The 24155-nt window shown below is 46.6% G+C and overlaps 2 protein-coding genes across 6 annotated transcripts in view; one reads left to right on the top strand and one right to left on the bottom strand.

The window, feature by feature from the left end:
- FUT10 (fucosyltransferase 10) overlaps positions 1 to 24065 on the bottom strand; it is a 35793-nt gene extending 11728 nt beyond the window's left edge. The window contains exons 1-5 of one of the 5 annotated variants that reach the window (XM_025202455.1): positions 23756 to 24065; positions 21896 to 22017; positions 14791 to 14965; positions 11265 to 11564; positions 4726 to 5020 (exon numbers count right to left, since the gene is read on the bottom strand). In XM_025202455.1, coding sequence (XP_025058240.1) covers positions 4726 to 5020; positions 11265 to 11345 — 376 coding nt within the window. In that variant the 5' untranslated portion in view covers positions 11346 to 11564; positions 14791 to 14965; positions 21896 to 22017; positions 23756 to 24065. Of the gene's footprint in view, positions 1 to 4725; positions 5021 to 8678; positions 10213 to 11264; positions 11565 to 14790; positions 14966 to 17346; positions 17460 to 21895; positions 22018 to 23755 lie in introns of those variants that run through there. The other 4 variants (XM_025202478.1, XM_025202464.1, XM_006015457.3 and 1 more) reach the window with 4 other exon arrangements.
- The window catches only part of FNTA (farnesyltransferase, CAAX box, alpha), a 14961-nt gene continuing 14863 nt past the window's right edge, over positions 24058 to 24155 (top strand). Inside the window, exon 1 of the mRNA XM_025202945.1 lies at positions 24058 to 24146. Coding sequence (XP_025058730.1) covers positions 24058 to 24146 — 89 coding nt within the window. The remainder of the gene's footprint in view (positions 24147 to 24155) is intronic.

The raw sequence follows: 24155 nt of genomic DNA, 5'->3' as shown, positions 1-24155 counted from the left end.
CCATGGCTGCCCCACCCGCCCCAGCTCCTGGACCTTTAAGAAAAAAAAACACCCCCCCATCCTGCACTCACCGCTGCTGCAGTGGCATCAGGGCTTCTGGGGGCTCGTGGCAGAGCCCCCCACACAGTGCTGGGCAGGGGGGGGCAGTGGGGATTGCTCCCTCGCCAGGCAGCACCCAGTGAGTCGGGGCTTTTTTTGTGTTGTTTTTTTTTCAAAGGTCTGGGAGCTGGGGCGGGGCAGCCATGGTGGGTGGGGGGGAGCAGGCAGGGGTCAGGAGGCTCATGGCAGAGCCCCCCACGTGGCATGGGGCAGCAGGGATCGCCCCCCCGCCTGGTAGCAACTGGTGAATGGGGACTTTTTTTTTCAGAGCCAGGAGCTGGGGCGGCTGGAGCAGACATTGAGAGCGGGCAGGGGATGGGGCCTGTGTGATTCGGAGATTCCGCCGATTCGGCAGCAGCCCCAAATCTCTGAATCAGATTCATCTGAATCAATTTGGGACAGTGATTCGAAGCACTGAATTGAATCACTGTCCCCTGAATCGGCCAAATCCAAATCCGAATTGAATAGTAGCCAGTTCGCACAGGCCTACTGGACACTAGCCTGACTTAATATTGGCTTTAATAGTTAAGCACCCATATATAACAAGAGGTTCATATCAGTGTCTGTCACCTTGAGAACTTTATGATTTGTTTTCTGAATATATATAGGAAGCAGGATCTCTCTATAAATGTTATTCCAATGTTTTAAAAGATGCTGCACAGAAATCAACCAAATGATAGGACTAAAATCCACCAGAGAGAGCAATGCTTTACCTTCAGACAAAATCCTGAACTCTGAGGGGAGTGGGATTCTTTCGTGACACTTTTAAAGAAGAGAGGATACAAGTCACCAATTCCTTTGTCTTTAAAGTTACCACAAGGATTTTCAGCTTTGGAGTGTGGACAACCCACCTTAAAAACAAGAGCAGCCAGCAAAGCAATTCCATAGGAACATGCTCTCTTTTTTCTTTTCCTTAATATACTTTCTTTTAAAAAAGAGACTAGACATCTCCTGGCCTGTAACTGGTTTCCCGAAGGTACACTTTTCTCAGCATTTGATAGCACAGAAAGCCAAGCAGCCAGATTTTTACCCACAAGAGAAAATCAAACCTTACAGAAATGTAAACTGCACACTCAAGGAGCAAGCTGCCCTTATGAGAAGTCTACCTAGTACATACATAGTTATGCTAATACTCTACTGTATGCATTCCCACATTATCTTGTTATATTATATTTAAATACATAGCAGCACTATAGTAATAATTTGCTTTTAACATAATCCACGAGTCTGGGTTCTGCTTTTATGGGGACTGATAAACCGTTCACTACCATTTTAAAAATTAACATTTTGGGACCTTGCCTTACAAAAAGATTTCAAAATGTGCATGGACATCATCATCATCATCATCAAAAAATGGTACTTGAAGGGTCTTTCTGCTAATGCAGAAATTCCGTGGAAAATGTAGTAAATTAAGCATTTCCACAAGCTTGGTAAAAATTAACATTTGTCTTTTAGTAATAGCCGGGCTTCACAAATAACAGTGCAATACAATAAAAATCTTGTATTTTTACAGTCCAAAAATACAAGATTTTATAGGCCACATACAATGTACGCCTTGGTTTTCTTTTTCTTAAATTTGGGTCAGTCTTTCATTCCTTTTGCTATTCTTTCTTCCTATTCATGCTTGGCTACTATCCTACCAATAAGCTAAATTGGCCTACTTACGCTCTAGAATGTGGTAGTATTTGGAACTCACAAAATGGAAAAAGCAAGAAATATGCAATTCAGTGTTAAATGCTGCTTATTATCTAAAGGCATTTGTTTCCCATGTTTCCCATTCACATACACCCAAAGATAATTAAGCAAGGTATGGGACTGTGGAATCATTTTTCAGATACAATAACTGAGAGGAGCCTATCAACCAGGGGATAAAAACTTGTTCTACTTTATTAAAAATAAGTTATTTGAAAAGCAGTGACATAAAATAATATCACCCTTATACCAAGACAAGTGCATCTATACCTGTTCAGGCTGGTGCCAATTGTTATTGCTGCTCTTTTCATGCTATTTCTGCAGAGAGAGCACAGCTCAGGAGTGAGGTGGAATCTATGCTTCATTTATCATCCGTAGAATTGTTTGCTATAGCAGCATCAGCTCCACTCTGATGGCAGCAGCACTGGCTGGGCTCCCTGTAAACTGACTTTGGTGACCCGTTCATTCCTCCCCACCCCTGAAACATATATACTGGGTACAAGGCTGAGCCTGCTCAGTCAAAAGGTCCCTGGGGTGGGGGGGCACCATTCTGCACTCCCCTTTATCCCCAGACACACTGCTGGGTGCAATGCAGCTCTGCCCAGCTCCTATGGCCGGGAAGGGACAGTGCAGGGTTACCCCTGCCATGACAAAGACTCCCAGGGCATGTCCACACGAGCACACATGAGCAAACACGTGCACTTTGTGGTGCCTCAAAGGCTTTTGAGGTGCCACAAAATACACCCTGCATATATGATTTGGTTCTCCACACTGCAAATATGCAGCATACAGCCAAACTCAGATACCAGGAAATCCCAGTATAAAAAAAAAATAGCACGATGAAAAAAGCAGGGTGGCACACATGGCAGCAGCACGCACTGACTGGAGCCTGACCAGCCAGAGCCACACTCCAGCTGCCAGCCAGGCTACTTGTGCCCAAGATTACCGCTGCTGCAGCCCCAGAAGGACCCCAGGATCCCAGGTAAGGCTGCTGGGGCCAGTCAAGGTGCTGGCCCCAAACTCCCCTATCCCACCTGGGTCAATCTGCCCCATGCCAGAGCATGCATGCAGGGGCATTCCACAGGGACTACTAGCAGCAGCACAAATATGTGCCGCTGCTGTTTGTCCCCAGGGAAATGCATGTGCATGCTCGTCTGGACATGCCTCTGGTGGGGGGGATTCTGGTGCCTCTTCATAGGGGCCCCTGGGCCTAATGCCCCACTCACTCTGCCTTAGATTTAGTAGATTTTATAGACATTAGGGCTAAAAGGGACCTCACAAGATCATTGGGTCCAGCCCCCTGCCCAAGGGGCAGGAAGTCAGCTGGGGTCAGATGACCCCAGCAAGATAAGCACCCAAACACAACTTGAACATATACAGAGTAGGTGCTTGCACCATTTCTGGGGGGGAGTCTATTCCAGACTCTGGACACTTGGACAGTAAAGAAGTTTTTCCTTATGTCCAGTCTAAAATGGTCTTCCAGCAGTTTGTGACCATTGGACCTTGTCTTCCTTTAGGTTCCCTGGTGAACAGATGTTCTCCCAGGTCCTGATGTACACCCCTGATGTATTTATAGGCTGCCACCAAGTCCCCTCTGAGCCTACACTTTTCCAAGCTTTAGAGTCCTGTGTCTCTCAGCCTCACCTCATAAGGCCTGCTCACTTGACCTCCGATCATGTGTGTGGCTCTCCTCTGGCCTCTCTCGAGCCTCTCCACATCCTTTTTAAAGTGTGGAGCCCAGAACTGGATGCAGTACTCCAGATGATGATGATATCTTGAGTCTTGCTTGAGATGCATCGGTAGATGCAAACCAGGGTTTTATTTGTTTCGCTGGCTGCGGCATCGCATTGGAGGCTCATATGCACCTTGTGGTCAATCATGACCCCCAAGTCTTTTTCGGACATAGTGCTAGTGAGTGAAGCACCGCCAAGCCTATAGGTATAGTGTGGGTTCTTTCTCCCAAGGTGGAGCACTTTGCATTTCTCTATATTGAAGGTCATCAGGTTTTTGTCTGCCCACTTTGCAAACCTGTCGAAGTCAGCTACTGTTGAGCCTGTCTAGTAGATATGCTACTGTTGCCCCAAAAGGCAACGCAATGTAATCAGCTACCAGTAAGGGCACAGTTTTAAGGCAGAGCTGTCCAACTGGCATCTCCAGGCTACATGCAACCCATTGGATCCCACCTGGCTGCCACTCCCCTTCCCCGCACCCAGTTGTTTCTGCCCCAGTGGCTGGGAAGGGGCTGGGGTGCCCAAGCTGCTCACATGGCAAAAAAGGGAGCCAGGCTGCCCATGTTGCTGATGGGTGATGTGTACAGCTACACCAGGGGGGTGAAAGGGTGATGCATGTGCAACAAGGGCGAGTCAAGGTGTCTGTCATATGTATGTGGTAGTGGGGGACACTGGACAATGCATGTGGTAGGGGAGAACTAGGTGGTCATCTGCCAGTGTGTGAACCTCGGTTCTGTGGCCCATGCAGTGTGTAGCCCTGCAGCATGTGGCCCCCAGCTGTTCAGAAGCTGGACAGCCCTGATTTTAAGATAAAAGGGTTTTTACAAATGTCACAGAGGCCATGCACAGCCGTTATCCCAGGTAGTGATGCAAGGAAATGACAGAGACCAGCTTGACATGGAGATCTTGAACTGGCTTTTTCAGGTCGGGCAGTTGGTAAATTATCACTTCTCTTGTACCGTGAGTGCATGTGAGCTGGGAACCATCAAAAGGCACAACTAATTTCACACTGCTTTTCCAAAAGAAAGCCAGGTTTCAGAGTAGAGCTATGCCTTATGTGTGATCACAGACTTCTGCTGAGGATATGTACTACCAGGTAGATCATCAAAATTTTACCATGGATGTTTACAGCGATCTATGAGAGAGAAATGGGGAATGGGATGCAGGGTAGAAATCAGTCATTTAAAATGAACGAGCTCCTTACCATAGAACAGAAATGCTCTTGTCATGTGATTATGCTGGTAGGTCCTATTGATGGTAAAGAAGCAAAGATCCTCTCCACACTCCCCTAGCCTCCCTGTCTCTCCAGTCAGAGGGGACCACCACAGCAGAATAGGATATTGGTCTACAGCCACGGCTGTCTTCACATCACTAAAGAGTTCCTGTTTCTTCAAGAACTGATAAGCCTGTTTCTTCTGTTCCTCCAGTTTTAATGGGCCATCTTGCAAGCTGGAGAGAATTATTTCCTTCCTTTCTGATTTGCCCAATTCAACTACCACCTGTGAAAAAAACAGATACACATACAGCCTAAGCTCCATTATCAGGGATGTACAGTTTTGCCTATGAAATACTAATTAAAACTTATTAACCTTGTGTAAGGTTTCTGTCAGTGAAATTTTGCCAGCTCTTAAAACAGTTGACAGCAGCTGCTTAGTAATAGTAAGCAACACTGCACAGCTGCCTCAGCTTAGGCATCAACTTGAACTGTTATGGGAATATGGATATACAAAGGGTAAATTACTCAGGTTGAAATACAGCCAGGGCACCAATAGCTTCAAATGTATTTTCAGTCTGCTGAAGAAAGACAGAATAGAAGACAGACAGCCTATTTTTCTAAATGAGTCCTACTAGTTACAGGAGGGATCTTTTAAAAATGATGTCTGCATACATGAAAAGAGTTAACAGATCAGTTAGAACTGCCAGGGGATGGTACTCAGCCCCATTCCTGGGGTATGCAGGACATATAAACCTTGCTGTATATGACCTCTTGTACACTGCTCTTAACATCTCCAATGCGAGAAGTTATGTTAATCAGAGTTGGAGCTAGGACGCTCTGCACACAGCTCTAGCAAGAATGTTTGTGGTAGCACAAGTTGCAAGCAAACAGACATCCTAGCCCCTTGTCATGCTCTACCTATGAAAAATGTTGACATGACTAAAGATAGTCACAGTTTGTGATGCTTTATAGAAGAGAAAATCCGTTCGCTTATTGTGCACCACAGGAACTCCCTGCAGGAGATTCCCACAGGGTGCATATCTGGTTGCCACACTCCAAAGGCACATGTCTGCAAGCAAGGGAGCCCCCATGGGGGTTCATCCACTTGCAAACTCACACCCTGGGTTGGAGAACAACACCCAGGGCTGTTGTCCCACAGGATCAAGCCCCCAAAGCCTTAGGGGCAGTAGGGAGCCAACCCTATGGGACAACAGCCTTAGGCAACGTCTGTTGACACCAATGAAATGGATCAGTTGTAACAAGGCATCCCGGTACACCAAAAACTGCTCCAAATTACAGCATCTGTTTATACCCCAAGAGCCAAATGGGGTGGCTATGAAGGAGAATATCTGAAAGGCTTGGGTGGCTTACATTGTGCTGATCAATGCCATTTTTTAGTATTCATTTCCCAACAGCCTCATATACTTTCGTATGCACTGTGAAATAAAATGCTGTCATTTTAACTTTGTAAACTGCACTGTTTGACTCTGACTCACTGAAGAGTGGGATATTCTATGTAAGAAGCTATACAAAACTCAGATGTGTTACAGGATGCAAGAACAATCTCTTGTTGGCAGGGAAAAGGGCTGGAAGGTTTAACTGTTGTTTTTCCATTTGGGTTTGTTTGTTTTTAATAACTGTTGTCTATGATTATACAATTCAACTTCTGGACAGATCTGAACCTGCTTAGTGGAGGAGTTCTGTTGAGATGACAGCCTTTGAAGAAGGTAACCACAGCCACAATGGACTTAAATTAACTAATTGTTGCTATCTATTAAATAAGGGCTGATCCAGCAGCAGATGCCTCCATACTGGTTCAGCTGCACTCACTGCCACAATATGGGAATGAGCTAAAGCAGGGGTTTTTCAATTCACCTGGCCCTGCAGCCTGGATCCAAACCACAAGGCTTCTTGCCCCACCTTCACCAGTGAGGTGACAGCTTATTGGCACAGCTACCAGAACCACTGTGTTGGTGCAGGTCTGGAACCCAGGAGATGAATGCTATACAGGTTTCCCTCGATTTATGCTGTACATGCATTCCCGGAGAACCATGCATAAATTGAATTTGCATAAAGCGATCCCACTTTACAATGTAACAAATAGGGATTGGTTCCCATGGAGGTGAGGGAGGGAGAGGGAGTGAGGCTGGGACTAGGGAAGGGGTGGGGGGAGGGGTGCCGCTCCCAGGGCTGCATGAGGCAGCAAAGCAGAGGCAACAGAGAAGCACTTACCCCAGCTCCAGCTGCAGTGGCCCTGGGAGCAGCCAACACCAGTTGCCTGCAGCCACTGGGCTACACCATGCTCTGCCTGTCCCCACTCACCTCTGCTCCTGGGCTGTGTCATGCCCTGGTGCAGGCAACTGGTGTTGGCTGTTCCCGGGGCTACTCTAGCACGGGCTGGGGTGAGTGTGGACAAGTGGAGCCCTGGGCAGCACAGGGCATGGCATTCACCCCAGCCTGTGCTGGAGCAGCCCCAGGAACAGCCGACACCAGCTGCCTGCACCACGGCACGGCGCAACCCAGGAGCTGGGGTGAGCCCAGGTGCGGAGGGACAGTGCATCCCATCAGCTGCAGCCAGCTGGCACTGGCCGTTCCCGGGGCCACTGCAGCCGGGGCTGGGGTGAGTGGGGCCACGGCTCTTTCCCCTCCCCCCACAGACTTACCTGCTTCGGCAGGGGGGCGTCTATGCTGATTGCATAACAGTGAATTTACCTCGCATATAACAAATTATGGGTCTAAATATGCTCATCACATAAGAGCGAACTCGTATATAAAGAACCCACATAAATCAAGGGAAACCTGTATTGCCCCCTTTTCTCCAGCTGCTAATTTTAGTCACCAGTCATAAAGAAAGGATATTGGTGGGGGTGGAGGCAAGCAGCAGCAGTGTTTACCTCCTGGCTTCCGGAGCCATGCCAACAAGCCCTGTGGGCTGCAGCTGAACCACTTGCCAGTTGGACACCCCTGAACTAAGTCATGGCTCAGACTTTAGAGATGGAGGGACAAGAGAACAATTTTGGTCAAAGTAGGATACCCTAGAGAAAATTAAGCCTAACCTCTAATGGGAAGGAGAAGCAGCTGCCCCCAAAGTACCAGCTGAGGAGGAAGAAGACCACTTAAGGCATATCTACATGGCCAGCACTACTGACAAGCTCACACACACACCCAACTTGCTCCTGCTCAGCACATGCCAAGCCCTGGAAATGAGGCAATGCAGTCACCTTAGAGCAGACCTGAGAGTATACCCAAAAGCATGTCCAGTACAGAGAACCTGAGAGATGTTGGGTGCATGTGTAGAGCCACACTAAGATGCCTATATTACCTCATTTGGAGACTCAGTGTGTGGACTAGGAGGGCTTGCCTTATAGTGGTGCCCCTGCAGCTAGCACAGAGGTCATGTAGACATATTCCTCCTGAGTCTCTATTCCCAATCACTGCAGCTTCTGGGTTTTCCTTGGTGGTCAGCCTGCCTGACCTACCTCACCCATGAGACATAACAGACTACAATTTAACACAGAATGGTGGCAGGTTCACATAGCTAGGAGTGAGAGTTTTGTGACATTATGCTAGGACTGAACTAGATATAGCTGCTATTCCTTGATATGAGGATGATGTCTGCTGGTGGCGGGGATTAGTAGGGGGCTGAGGAATCCAAATCTGTGATTTAAATTTTTTTCCACAAATATGACAAGTGGTGCCTTGGGTAGGGCACAACTGTTGGCCAGGATGTTGTGCACTTTCCTTCCTCCTCTGCCATTTTTCGGCTTCCTGAGCAAGACTGTTCTCTTCAAAGTGGGCTGTAGCTTGATGTATGGTGCGGTGCTACTGAGACCTGTTAGCAGCCAGCACTTCCCAGTTTGTAGGGTTCATCCCACTCTTTTTAAGGGATGCTTTAAGGGTGTCCTTGTAGTGCTTCCTCTGTCCTTTGCGGTTCCTCTTACCATGATTAAGTTGAGAGAAGAGGACTTGCTTCAGGAGATGAGTGTCAGCCATTTGCACACAGGGGCCAGCCCAGCGAAGGTTGTGTTTCATGATCCTTGCCTCAGTGCTAATTATGTTACCTACTGAGAGGATGCTGGCATTGGTGCAGTGGTCTTTCCATCTAATCCGAAGGATCTTCCTGAGACAATGTTGATGGAACCATTCCAGGTGCCTAAGATGGTTTTGATATGTCTCCCACCTCTGATACCCATAGAAAAGCATGGGAGTAACTATTGCACTGTAGACCAGGATCTTAGTTTCCATCTGCAGATTTCAGTCAGCAAAGACATGGCGAAACAGCTTTCCAAAGGATATGCTGGCATAGCGAATCCTATGGTTGATTTCTACATCAAGACTGACTGACTGGGATAGGTATGGAAGGCAAGGTTCTTTGGGTAGATGTGATATCTTTTACTAGACCAACTGAATAGTTGGAAAAAAGTCCTTGGCAAGCTTTCAGGTGCAGTCACCCTTCTTCAGGCATGGGGAGTATCTGCTGTTCTGAGACTCCACGAAATGAAAGAAGCTAACAGTGTGGCAGGATGTCAGTGAAAATGTAAATAGGTAGAATTAGAAAGACAGAAGGTGAAGCAGAAAGGTAAAGCAAAGGGGGGAGGGGGGAGGGGAAGAGAGCAGGGGAAAAGAATAAAAAAGGCTGAAGGGAGACATTACAGTGATAGAATGCAAGGTAGAAAGGAGGCTGTCAGTGAAAAAGAAAATAGTTGGAAATCAGGAAAACAGGATTGAGAGAAGTTCAAAGTGTGAGAGGGTGCAGTGAAAATATAAATAGGTAAAAAGGAAAAACAAAAGGTAAAGCAGGGGAGAGAGGGGGAAGAAAGCAGGGGAAAAGAAAGGCCAAAGGGAAACATTACAGAGGAAATATACAGGATAAGAAAGGCTATCAATAAAGAAGGATATAGCAGGAAATCAGGGAGACAAAGGGCAGAAAAGTAGGGGAGGGGAGGGGAGAAAAGGTGGGGAAAAAGACGAATGTAAGAGGTCAGATCAGGCAGGCACCTGGTGAATCATATGTCAAGCAGATTGTAATGTGTCATAAAATCAATGTCTATATTGAGTCCACGGTTTTACAAAACACCTTCCGTAGATGAGCCTATGAACTTCACTTCCTAAATCTACTGGATACAAAAAATCATTGTCTTTCTAATTTCTACCTATTCACATTTTCACTGACAAGGTATGGGAAATGCTCAACGTTTTCCAAGGGTTCTCCACCGACAGTAATGAGGTGATGCTGAAAGAGATGGGAGACCATGCTCTTGAGAACTCTCTCACAACTCTTTTAACCGCACAATGGGACTTGTCCAGATTCTGCAGCTTGTCACTGGGGGTATTTGGTTTTCCCATGCTTCTAAGTTTGCTTTGCTGGTTACAACAGGGACAAGGAAGGATTTTTTTTTACAATACTTATCCTCAGAAGCACCGGGTAGAGGCTGCCACCACAGCTGAAGATTTTGAGTGGGTGTACCGATGCTCCTGCAATTAAAAAAAAAATGCAAAGGTTCCTAGCTAGAGAGTCTTGCTCTTCTGCTCAAAATCAGATCATTTGCCACAGTTGGGATGAGAGAGGAATATTACCCCATTGGCAGACTGGCATGGACTGTGGGGTTTTTGCCTTCCTCTATAACAGAGGGTATGCTCTTCTTCCTTGGATCTCTTCAGCTAATTTTAACAACTAGTTATGTCCTTGGCTGACCACTAATGGTACCCTCGTCCCCCTGCTTTACCTGTGGTAAGTTAAGGTGTTTTTGATGTTTTCAGGCATTCTGCCTGATGGTTGTGTAAGAGGGCTGTTTGTGAACCTTTAAGAACAGATTAGATAAACACTTGTCTACGATGGTTAGATAAGGATGATCCTGCCTTGAGCAGGGGGTTGAACTAGGTGGCCTCCTGTGGTCCCTTCTAGCTCTACTTTTCTATAATTCTATGAAAGTGTTAAAACTGCCTCAAAATGTCATTGGTCTGGAATGCTACTGGGTTTGTTTCTTCTTTCTTCTTTTTAATAATGATACAATATGGCTTACAGGTATTAATTTATTTTACCTATTGCCTCTAGCCCTGTACTCTCACTGAAGTACACAATGGGCTTGTCTATGCATACATTAATGTGCCTTTGCTACTGCACATTAAGTTTAGTACCTCTAATATGAGGTACTACACAAATGTGCAGTAGCTGGCACTACTGTACAGTAGCAAAAGCGCACAGTCTTTTTGTGACACAATGCACAGTGGACTCACTCTACTGCACATTACCACATTAGCACAGCTTTTGATGTGACATGCTAACACAAAGTAGAATTAGGTTACTGAGCATTAAGCATCTTGTGTAGACATTCCCAATCAGTAGATTTTATTTATGCAGGTTTGCCTTAATATACTGCTTATTAATGAAAATATTCCATGCCTTAAACAACTGCTTTGTCCTGCTTCAGTCAAGTAACATTTTGAGCAGTCATACATGTCCCTTATCTCCTCCTCCCTTCCCATACCATAATTCTTCAGTTACCCAAACTGAGTACAAAAGGTACCTGGAGTGTCACAAGAAGGAAAAAGCAGGTCACGATGCAAAAGCAAGATGCCCAAAGTTTCTTCCTCCTGATCCTAATCATGCTGCACTGTGAGGCATGCAGGGTAGCCAGCAACAGTTAAGGCTTGGTCCCAGGCATACCAGTTTGTTCCACATGTTCCATCATCCCTCCTGCACTTTTCACTCTGTTCTTCTCCCCAGTCATCACTACTGAGAATGTGACACAATCAAGGACTGTGGTTTTCTGTGGACACCAGACCAGCATTTTGAGCCAGACATGTCTTAGCGCTGGATGAAGTAGCTAAATCAAACATGGAGGTAAGAGAGAGACATTAGAAACCTGTATATTATGGACAAAAGTGCAACTACAATTATTGGTAAGTGGGCCCTGAAGGTGACATCTTCACCATGTTTCAGATAGTGGTTGTGAATAAGCCTAGCTTTTAATAAAACAGACTAGACAAAGCCTGATTCTCCAGTGTCTTGAACGTTATACAGTTATCTGTCCTTGTGCAAAAAACCTATAGTAGGTCACTGTCTGTCAGTATGTGGAAAATTCTGGCTGATGGTTGCTGTTAACAGCATGAACAGCTAGTGCTTGACACAGCTACCTAACCCCTATGAGCCTGAGAAATAATACCAGAACAAGAATGCCTACATATTACTGAAATAATGTTATGATCGGGGATTCGGGTTTTTTGTTTCCAATGGAAAAATGGAATAAACTGTGGATTTTACCTTTTATCAGAGGCAAACGCGGATTTCTCGTTTTACAAGAGAAACCCACAGATTTTGCCATTTTACAATGAACTCCCTGCAGGCTGGTGGAGTTCCAGCCTGCAGGGAGCTGGGAGGGAGCAGGAGGAGGGTGGTCAGGCACGAGGCACCACGTGCATGGACATGCATGTGGCCCCAGGCAGCCTGCAGAACAGCTCCACTGGGTAAGTGGGGGAGAGAGGGGGATTGAGGCCCCTGTAGGGAGGGAGGGAGCTGGGCAGGGGCTTGGGGCCTGGGGCCACAATGCATGGCAGCAGGGCCCCAGCAGGGAGCAGGAGGACGGTGCTGTGCATGGGTCATCCAAGGGAGGGTTCGGCCGGCTCCCTGCTGCTGCATGTACTCCCAGGGAGCAGGGGGGACCTGTGCATGGGTCGGGGCAGGCAGCAACCTTGGGCTACCACCCTGCTTCCCTTCCATCGGGCATGACCCAGCGCGGCTGGGGATAGTGGGGCCACGTAGGCATCTTCTCACTTCTGCGAACTCTCCCCCTCCCCCCCTTGCCCTGGCAACGTGCCCCCTGCATGTGCCACTGCTTTGAAGGGGCACAGCCCCGCGCATAGGAGGCATGTCGCCAGGGCACTGCGGGGTGAGCAGTGGTGAAAAGCTTTTCTGAACAACTCTGGTGCTCCCTGCTGTGCTGGGTGGCGCCTCCTGGGCTGCAGAGGCCCCAGGGGAGGGAAGCAGGGTGGCAGGTAACAGTGGGCCTGCACAGAGAAGCTGCTTGCTGCTGCTCACTCCGCACTGCTTCCTTCCCCCAGGGCCTCTGTGGCCCAGCGGGCACCACCTGGCGCAGCAGGGAGCACCAGAGCCGCACGGAGAAGTTGCTTGCCACTGTTCGCCCCTCACTGCCCCTGTGTACCCAAAGCAGTGGCACATGCAGAAGGCACATTGTCAGGGCAGTGGTGGGGAGCTCGCAGCGGCAAGGAGATCCCCGCATGACCCCACTGTCCCCAGCCACGCTGGGTCGTGCCTGCTGGGCTGTGGAGGCCCCAGGGAAGGGAAGCAGGGTGGGAGCTTGAGCCCACAGACTGTGCTTGGCCTGTGTACAGATCTGGGGGGCGCGGGTCCACCCTGCCCCCTGGGAGTGTGTGTGGCAGCAGGAGCCGCCCTTCCCAAGCCTGCAGCAGGCAGCAGGCGGGAGCAGGGGCAGGGATCTGTGGACCTGAGTCCGTAGCCCTGGCAGCTGGGGGCCTTCTCCTGCAGGGCTGGGGGAGCAGGGACTGTGCATGGGGGGCGAGGGGCACCAGCAAGGCTGTGGGAGCTGTGGGCCGGGTGGGGAGTGAGAGGCACAAGCAGAGCCGGGGGGCTCCTGTGGGGGAGTGAGGGGCATGAGCAGGGCTGGGGAGGGAGGCTGTGGGGGGAGTAAAAGTCACCAGTAAGGCTGGGGGGCTGTTGTGGTGGTAGTGAGGGGCACAAGCAGGGCCGGGGGGTTGTGGGGAGCCTTTAATTTTAATTACAGATTTGGGGAGGTTTATCAGAGAATTTGAGATTTTTTTATCAGGGAAAACCAGGATCCCTAGTTATGACTCGTTACTTGTGTCATAAAAAGCCCCAAGTGATAGGGGAGGAAGGGAGCATCACCAATTAGAGGAAAATAATGCACCTCCTAACTTGGTCTAATTAGTGTCTCGCTGTGAGGCCCTCCCCTAACTGTACTTGCCTACAAGCCTAGCACCATGAGCTTCTCCCGTGACCTGTCCCTGCACAGCAGAGGGGTAGAACATGCACATTCTACTCTGGCAGTGTTTTACACGCCCTGCACAGGGGTGCGAGTGACCACACAAGACACAAGGGTCAGACCTGGCAGTGGTACCTGCCAAAGAGACTTGCTTTTTGAAACTCAGGGCCAGATTCACTGCTCTGTCCAAGCTGCTTTGTCCTGAGCTGACACACTGGTGAGTCTGTCGCAGAATGGGTGGGTCATGCCAGGTATATGTTAAAAGTAGCTACTCAAAATAAAAGGGTTAAAGCTCTTCTGAGGCCCCTCAAACTAAGACAGGCCAGTCTCTGGAGGCAACAGTGCACAAAGGAATAATGATCCTAGGACGACATCCAAGCCACCTCTGATGCCCTAGCCTAGTGACCATGGACCAATTCACACATTACTGTGTTTTCTTGCATAGAAAATGCCCCCAGATTTAACACACACCCTATATTTGGAAGGCCTCAAGAAGGATAAAAGATCTTATGCTGGAGTACAGGTAAGTACCTGAGGTCTGGGGTCTCTGGGGCTGAGGCCACACAACAAGGCCTGATCCAGCACGTTGGCACTGGGGCTGCATGGCAGATATTACCCCACATGCTGGCTTCAGAGCCATATGCCAAGTCCAGGACTGCATGATTGCTCTGAAGCCACACACTGAGTCCAACCTGGCACATGACTCCAGAGCTAACTCATGGGATCAGACCCAGAATGCTGGGTCCAGGGCCATGTAGTGGGTTAAACCCTGTACGCCAAACCAACCCCACATGCTGGCCCAATTCAATATGAAGTTTGAGGGGGGAGGGGGAGGTTCCCCCCCAGGTCAGGAAATTTGATGGAGGGGGCAGCAGGGAGTGGGGCACTGAGTGTTAGTGGCATTAATTGCCATTGCTCTGTGGCAATTAATGCTGTCATCACTCCCCTCTCTCCCCACCACTACCATATTTGCAGACCCATAGGGAGCCCATTTTCACACATATAATACACACATGAATTTTTCCCAGTTGTTTTTTGGGAGAAAAGGTGCAGGCTATTTGTGAAAAGATACCGTAAATTCAACAAAGAAATTCCCTTTTCTCTAAAATGTATTTTCTGTCTCAGTCTGGTTCTACTGTTGTAGTGGCCATCTCTCTCTCTCTCTATTGCTTCATTTAATTCTGGCTGAGATCTTCTGTGTTCCCTAGTCTTTTCCTGTCCTGCTCCGAATCAATTTTCTATGTTGGCTGAGGAAGAAATAAAATTATCAAAGCAAATCATACAGGCATAACCCCATAACAACTTTTTAGTGTTTGCTAAGAGGTAGCTAACCTACCTATTGCTTCTAGACAACCTCCTGTTGAGTTAAAGCAATAAAGTGATACAAAAAAAAAGTCAATAACCAGGCTAACATACAGTATTCATAGTGACTAAGTACCTAGAAAATCAAGAACATACATGTAGTGGCCAACTGTGAACATTTTCATTTAAGTTACTTGCCCAGCAATACACAGGTACTCTCTAGAAGAGGTGGGGATACAATTTATGTCTGCAGGACGGCACTCCACTTCCTGAACCATGAAATGATCTATCCTTTCTCCCCCATCAATGGTCCTGCCTCGTTCATTACATACTTCCCAGCACCCGGGATCTATAACTATAGCAGAAGATAGCAAAAAGCAAGGATCTGACACACAGACTCACTTCCTACACATCTTGACTTATTCCCAGACCGCCATCCATTCTGTACAATGACTGAGGCAACGGTACCGTGGGAAAAATGTATGTGACCATGTAATTAAGGACTATCACAATACACACGCACAAGACTCCCAGTAGCCTTTAACATGACCTGCTAACTAGTGTAACAGCCTCTTTTTAACTAGTATTTTACCTCAGATTAGTTAAATCTTCATAGTGATGTAATGCCACCAGGCAGGTTGTAGGAAGTGAGTAAGCAGAAGAGTGTTTTGTACCTTATGCTAAGTTTAGGGCCAGATTTTCAAAAAGTTCAGCTCCCATAAATTAAGTGGTATTTTTAAAAGTGTTCAGTGCCTCAATCCTCTTGTTATTCTCCATGAACACTGCTGGGTGCTGAAAATCTGACACTTTAATGTTCTCCAAATAAAGGGAGACACGTTCTATATATATTGTGCTATAGTTTTTAAAAAATGGGCCCAGATTTAGCAAAGCTTGCCAGTCCTGTTGCTTTTATGGGCATGGTTGGTGGATTAAATGACTTTCTTAAAACCCCAGCTCCTATTGTTATGCAAATACATGCGGGTTTCAGATTTCATTTAAAAAACAAAACAAAACTCTGTTTCTAGTCCTCAGTGATGTGGAGAGAAACTTGAAAACTTGATGAATTCCTCCTGGCAACTCAGAAACTAGAAGACAAAAAAGAACCCAAAGCGCACTTCAAAAAAACCTCATGTTTTTTAGCCAATCTCATGATTCTGAGGCCTGCCTCAGCATTTTAACAGGATGAATTAGCTGCTAGATGCTCTGTACTTTATGTGCATCAAGGCTGCTCTGAAACGCTGTAATTACAGCACGCCAGAGCAGACTTGATTAATCGAGTCTCTTGGAGCATGGTAATTACCACATTCTGGCACGTGGTAATTACCGTGGTCCAACAGACTCCAGCATCATGTGTAACAGCGCCCCCATGCTGAAAAATGGCAGCGGGGGCACTTTAACTATAGCTTATTCAATGAGCTTTAGTTAAAGTGCCCCCGTTGCCATTTTTCAGAGCAGGGATGCTGATACATATGACACTCTGGGCACTTTAATTAAAATGGCTCTTTAAAGCACTCCCCTCCACCCTGCCGCCTCCCTAAGCATGTATATAAACGCCCCAAATTTTTATTTAAGTACTTTTTGCCCATGCATTTCATATCCTGCAGCCAAAGGTTACATGTATAGCAGTGCAAATTCTATATTCCCTTACACAGTCTAAATCTAAAATAACTCATCCAGAACAGAATTTAGCATGGCTTCTATTAATACAATGAACCTTTTCTTGTCCTTGCTGACTGGTGAAACTAAGAACCTAATTATTAATTAATGAGGCTGAAGTTGTCTTTGTTTGGGAAAACAGGCAGCATTGGCATGTTGAATTCTATCATCTGCATGGTATCATGTGATTACATACTGATGCAGTGGGCTTCTTGCTAATTTGCAGTACCCCAAGGTTGAAACTTTTGTGAAGTAGTAGTAAATAGTTATATCCTAGTAACTACTCTGAAAGCTGAGTTGACTGGGCACAGAACATACCTTAGAATATCTGAGGCAGATTTCAGAAATTACTGCCTCTTTTTGTCCTATGGAATGCAGCAAGCTCATTAAAATGGCACTAATACATCTTTGAAACGTCATCTTGCCAAATTACCAAAAACTGTGCTTCTCAGCTACACACTGATTTTTTTTTTCATTCCCAAAACTACATCGACTTAATCTGTTCCACAACAACAACCCAGGACTTAAGGTTTGCTGTGCCTGTTCCTCATTTCAAACCTTTCAGACTAGCAGATGGCTCTGCATCTTTTTGAGCATCACTACATGCCATGCTGTTACACAAACCAGGAAATCCTTCTGCAGTGTTTCCTTTAGCTTTTTTTAAACTTACCTCATGAAAATTGGTCCTGTTTCATGCCATTGTTTCTAAGCTGTTTTTTACTTTCAGTTTGTGCATCTACTTGGGATCAGGATAAAACCTGGATTGAAGGATATTTCAAAGCAAATGAAATGTGGCGAGAGTCCCCCTTGAGAGGAGCCAGTTCATGTTAATCCAGAATCCAGGGTTTTTGTAGTTCCATTAGGAAGAAGAGCAGCAGCCAAGATTCGGATATTTCCTAGATCCCGAATGTTCTGCAAAGGAAACTTAACAGACTATAATTACATTAATTGTGTGCCATCAATTTTTAAATTGATCTTCCAGGAAGTTCCAAACAAGGAGATCTCAGCAAAAATCTGTTCTCTGTGATGACTTTAATTTTTTTTTTTGACAACGGCAGTTATGTTAGCCTGCGCTGGTTCCTCAGAGGACTTAGATTCACTGCATTCTGCCAGAGGTTGCCAGTTATAAAAAGAAATGCGTCACCAAAGTTGGGAAGCTCTCAAGTGCCTTGTGAGCTCCAGGCTTTACAGACCATGCAAGGGCTGAAGTGCATATGCTCGGCAGTTTATGAAATCAAATGTGGCATGTGGCATTTTGAAATCAACTTGATATACTCAGGATTAAAAGACTGCATAGTCATCCTCTAGCAGCTGTTCCTAGGCAAGGTATAAAAGAGCATCATTCTGCTCTGCTAGATTTGAGCACAGGTGTCCTGCAAGCAAAGCAGTAGGAAATAGGCACTCCTGTCTAAGGATCCTTTGGAACTAGTTTCTTTAAAAATGTTTACAGTAAAAGATATGTTTAATTTTGAAAGCAAGTTATTATGGCCTGACTCAACCCTTTTGGGAGTATGTCAGAAAATGTTATAGTTTATGCTTTGGACATAAAAGGAAGAAGTGGACTGCCTAAGAGGAAAAAAATTACCCAAAAGATTTAAGAAATTGGTACCTTGTTTTGCACCTGATGGAACAGAAAGAGCCCAGGCTACTTGTGGTGTAAGAGGGAGGAAAAGAAATGGCATTACACATGGAGAAGGCATGAAAAGATTAGAAGGGGTAACACAGGCCCTGGGCGCGGAGGGCGGACTGAAAGAGGATGGAGGAGGAATCAGTGGCTCTAAAATGATAAATACATTATATATGCATGATCTATATAATTTATACACATTGCATGTAGGCCAGGTAAGGTTTGGTTGCTCTGTCAATACAGACAGGTTTGAGAGGAGGGAGTGAAAGAGGCTCCAGGTAAATGTGGCAGCGAAGGAGACAGAAGGATGTTTGAAGAGAATGTTGGGGGTGCAAGAGGAAACCTGAAGAGGGAGTGAAGAGAAACGGCATGTGGGAGATAGAGGCTGAAGGGACAAGGAATGAGACAGCAGAAAGGATTCATAGATTCATAGATGCTAGGGGCTGGAAGGAACCTCTTGAGATCATCAGGTCCAGCCCCCCTGAGCTTGGGCAGGAAAGACTGCTGGGGTCAAATCAGTGGCGATGTGTAGGGGGTGCACGTGCACCCCCTGAGAGCGCCAGTTCACCCCCTGACCAGCCGGGCTTGCTGCTTAGGCAACAGGCAGGGGGGGCAGGTGAGAGCGCCAGTGGCCCCCCTGCAAGCACTGGCCTCAGCAATCAGCCACAGCGATCTGCCAGTCGGTGGGATCGGCCAAGGGGGACCCCTAATTAGCGAGATTGGCTGGGGTGGGGATCTCCCCCTTATCGCTGACTGGTCGCTGGGGGGACATGTGCCCCCCTGACTAAGGCAGTACCAGTCGTCCATGCAAGGTGTGCATCCAGACGTTTTTTGAAGATATCCAGAGTAGGTGATTGTACCACCTCTGGGGGGAGTCTATTCCAGACCCTGGACACTCAAGTTGTAAAGAAGTTTTTCCTTATGTCTAATCTAAAGCAGTCTTCTAGCAATTTATGACCTTTAGTCTTAGTCTTCCCCTGGAGAGCCCTGGTGAACAGATGTTCTCCCAGTCCCTGATATGCACCCCTTTTATACTTATAGGCTGCCACCCAGTCCCCTCTGAGTCTTCTCTTCTCCAGGCTGAACAGACCCATGTCTCTCAGCTTCTCATTGTATGGCCTGCTCTCCATACCTCTAACCATATGCGTAGCCCTCCTTTGGACCCTGTCAAGCCTCTCCACATACTTCCTGAAGCATGGTGCCCAGAACTGTATGCAGTACACCACTTCTTGCAGTATTCATTTCAGCCAGACTGTCACATGTAGCCAATACTGGCAGTGATATGGTGTCAAACCAGTTAATTATAGAGACTAGAGCAGTGTTTCTCAACCTTTTTAGAATCAAGACACCCTTTGGAAAATGCCAGTTTTTGGTTTTCACTCTTTTTTTTTACTTTGAAATAATAATAGGATAATTCTTCTGTTGCAAAGAATTCAGAAATACCACAACAGGTCAGAATGTTTTTAACACTGTGGGTTCCTATTTGAAATCTTAGGGTTTATCTTATGAATCATATTTGCATGCCTAACAGTGCTAATATTACATGGCACCCTGCATCACCCTTGGAAGGATCTGAAGGCACCCTAGTTGAGAATCACTGGGCTAGAGACAAACCCTAGATGCATTCCTTACCTCTCTTTGCCACCCAGTGGAATTCAGCTGCTACTGCAGCCTCTGATCTGAACTGTGTTCATATAACACAGGTTTCCCTCGCTTTATGCGGGTTCTGTATGGGAGAATTTGCTCTTATGCGATGACCTTTTTTATACCAAAAATTCGTTATATGCAAGGTAAATTCACTCTTATGCAATCTGTGTGGTGGAAGCCCACAGTCAGCTGCTTTGTGTGGTGCATTGTGGGAGCGATATGCACCAAAATGTAGTCTCCTGTGCTCCTCACTCGTTATCTGCAACATGTTTCTGCAGTTGCCATCCCTATTATGGTAACATTTTCCACCACCCTGTGCTTGTGTGTACTGTCTGCTGTTGGTGAGTACCAAAACTGTCTTGTAAAAGTAGTAGAAATGGGTCTGGGGATCAGTACAGTCGAGGTCTTGCAACGTAACCCTATTTGTTATATTGTAAAGTGGGTTCCCTTCATGCGAATTCGAGTTATGCACTATTTTCCCGGAACACATGTACAGCATAAAGCGAGAAAAACCTGTATACCTGCCTGGCAAAGGCTACATAAACACAAGTAAGGTAGGAGTTATATAAAATATATCTAAGCCAAAGTCAATGCCCAATTTAACCTTCCTCAGAATAACAGCCTCAAATTAATACAATTCACTGAGCCTAATAGGATTCTAAGTGAGTCCTTTAGCCAGCTGGCTTTTGCAGAAACCATTCCCTTATAGGCTCCTTAGCCATTCTTCAAAGCAAAGATTAGTCCAAACAATCCAAAATCCTTATCTTCTCCCAGATACTAGGAGGGGAAGCTGCTTTCTCCTCCAGCCCCAGGACAAGTAATCTTGATTACTTCTCTTGCAGCTTTTAAAACTCCCAATGGGACATTCTCTTCTTACCCAGATGCCCACAGCTGGGCTGTCTTAACAGGGCAACCGTTGCTCCCTAAAGGGAAAGTCCACCCTGTTACAAGGATAAAATTAGGAAAAGAAAAAATTACCTTGAACATCAGGAAAATATTGATGAAGTGGTGTATGAAACTGCAATCGTTTCTCTAAGCAGGTGGTGAAATCACTTTTGTTTCAGGCTTTTAAAAGTAGGGAACATAGTGAAGGATATAATCTGATAATAACAGAGACAGGATGATCTAACACTGACTGGTATCAATAATACCCATTTAATGTTTCCTCTATCTTTCCTTTTATTTGGGCAATAATATTACTCTCACCTTTTTCATACTAGCCATTTTTTGTCACTGTGTTTTTTATAACCCTAAGGATATAATAAGCCAGATCCTCAACTGGTGGAAGAACCATATCATCGGCGATCCCTCACAGTCAAGGATGATCACCCCCAGGAGTGAAATAAAGGGTTGTAGATGAGTCCACTGATGGCTAAGAAGGCCTATCCTAGAACCACAGACTCTCTGGCAGATGCCACAGGTTGTGGTTAAAGGGAGGGCTGAACCACAGATTTCTCGGTCTTGTTTCCTTTCCTTCTGTTTCTGTCATTTTTCTGCCTCCAGGGTGACAGTTTCCTCAAAGTAAGATGCACATTTTCTCACAAGATGTTACCATGTAGCCCTGTCCTAGGCTAGTTTTTCCCAACTTGTGGTGTCAATGCCATGCTTCTTAATGTTTGCCATGAGGGTGTCCTTGAAGCATTTCCTCTGGCCCCAACATGTCCTTTGTCCTTGGCTAGGTTGTGGACAAAGGACATGTTGCAGTGGACAATGTCTTGTCCACTGCAGCTGATGTTGAATAATCGATACTTCTATGCTCATGGTGTTAGCATCGGTAAGGACACTGGCATTTGTACGACAGTCCTCCCACTTTATGCCAAGGATCTTCCAGAGGTTGCACTGGTGAAGGTATTCCAGGCTTTTCAGATGGTCCCTGTAGGTCACCTAGGAAGAATCATATAGCTCATGCCTGTCCCATTTCTTCTACCGTTAAATTTCCACTTACCTTTTCCATTAAATCAGCCCTCCAGAATTGGGGGGTGTACTGTATATTAATCAGGTAGGCTGACTTTCTGGCTGAGGTTGGAAACACCGTGGTTTGATTTGGCTCCACAATGTAGCTGCATGCTGTATGTGAGAAAAATATTGTTTATTCACTTTATATTTCTCTGTACAAGTTTAGTCTGAAAAATAAGACATTTCTTAAATTATTTTTATTTGGCTTGGTTTTCTTCCTGTATAGTTATGTGTTTGGTTGAGTTTTGTTGTTGTTTTGTTTTGGTATTTGTGCTTCTCTACATGGTTTGATCCTGTTTTTGGTGATGGTGTCATGTAGTATGGACATTTTTCTAAATTTTTTTTATCACGTTTCCAGCATATGTTGTTTTTCTCATTGCTATTTGTATTTTTTTTTATCTTTCATTTTGTTTTGCTTGTACATATATATTGGTTTTACTACTCTGCATTCTATAACCCTACTTCCTTGGTTTAGCTATTTCTGATTACCTTCTTTCTCTTGTTATAAGTGCTTTTCTACACTTTCTTCCTGTGACTATTCATAGTTCTATTGTCCATAACAGATTTTCCTTACATTATTGGTGTGTTTTACTTGTTACAGTATTACAATAGGTCTTATGGTAGTACCTAGAAGTACCAGCTGAGGTAAGCACTCGGTTGTTCCAGGTACTATAGAGATGATTCAGGTATCCAAGCACGTACAGTTTAAACAGACATACGGCAGGGGAGGGCACTATGCAGAGAGGTGAAGTGACTTACATACAAAAGGTTAGTAGCAGAGCCAGACATAGACCTTGGAGGCCTGGCCCTTCTGATGTCAAAGTGAAGGAGCATTTTACAGTCACCTCACTTTGCACTGATAAAAGTGATTACACAGGCAACGAGAATCAAGCCCCAGGTGTCCTGGCTCCCAGTCCAGTGCCCTGTTCACTATTACACTTTTCAACCCTTGTATGCAGCAGAATTCAGCAACTTCTCATGACAACTCAAGTGTTTTATCTTGCTTCCACAGGTTAAATTTAGGATAACACTTTGCACTTCTCTAGCACTTCCACTAGGCGACTTCCATGTGCTTTATAAATGTTAAAGAATTAACCTTTCCCACCCTCCCATCGACAAAGCACAAACCCTCAACACCCAAACTATGCCTTGTAGTCATCCTCCCTCATCAGCAACCACCCCCCATGGCTCATCGCAGCATTCAAACCCACCCAGTGCCTGCCACCATCTGGATTATGTCTCTATCCACACAGAACTCCATCATAACCCAGCACATCATCCTAAACCCTGGCTTCATGTCTACTTGTCACATCTCTGCTATATACAGCCTGTAGAGGCTCAAGGCCACGGGCCTGGCACCCAGCCACAGGTAGTCAGCAGATGTCCCTAGTAGGGGCTGATCCGGAGGGATGCAGGGCATGGCTGCCCCACCCTTTTGGACTTCCAGGGGCATTTCGGATCTTCCAACCTCACCCTAGCGGGGAAGGGGGTGGGGACAGTGAGGAAGAGGAAAAGACAAATGGAACTGAGGACAGTGACACCAGCAGTGGGCCCTCCAGCAGGAGCTGGACATGGATGACAGGTGAGCTGAGTATGTGACCTTGCGGGATGGGGGTGAAAGGAAGGGGCTGCCTGGTCTGAGAGGCCAGAGTTTGTTTTCTTGTGTAGCGCGCGAAGCAAATATTGTAACGGGTCTGGTTGTCCAGTGGGCCTTTGTAAACAGGTGCGCGGGCTGTGCCGGTGCGGTTTTGGTAACGGGGTAAGGTTTCTTTTGTGTGGGGTGGTACTTGGCGTGTAAATATGTATTTCTAACACACAAAAAAATGTCAGTGGCACAGCAGTCATCCACCTGGCCAGGCTCCAGGTAGTGGAAGAGACTGTAACAAATGTTCCTGCCTTGGGAAAGGTCAGCTCTGTGTAGCGGGGCGCGGGCCCCGTGACAGGACCGATGCAATCACATACTGCAAGGCGCTCCCAACGTGCCCGCGCTCCCCGCGACGGAGGGGAGCACAGAGACACACTAAAGGCCTTCCCACAGAGCAGAGGGGCGGCCAACCGCAGGGGCGACGCTCCAGCCCGGGCCCGTTCTCTATGGTGCAGGAGGCCCGGGTGCCGGAAGTGCCGTTCTTCCGGGCGGGGCCGGCGGCGGCGATGGCGGCGGAGTCGGAGGGGCGGCCCCCTGCGCGGGACGGGGAAGGGGACGGGGACGGGGATGGCGGCGGCGGCGACTCGGACGCGGAGCTGGAGGG

The sequence above is a fragment of the Alligator sinensis genome, unplaced genomic scaffold (genome assembly GCF_000455745.1).
Source record: "Alligator sinensis unplaced genomic scaffold, ASM45574v1 scaffold560_1, whole genome shotgun sequence".
NCBI lineage: Eukaryota > Metazoa > Chordata > Crocodylia > Alligatoridae > Alligator > Alligator sinensis.
Note: the sequence above shows the minus strand (reverse complement) of the source record. Positions and strands in the feature narration are given on the sequence as shown.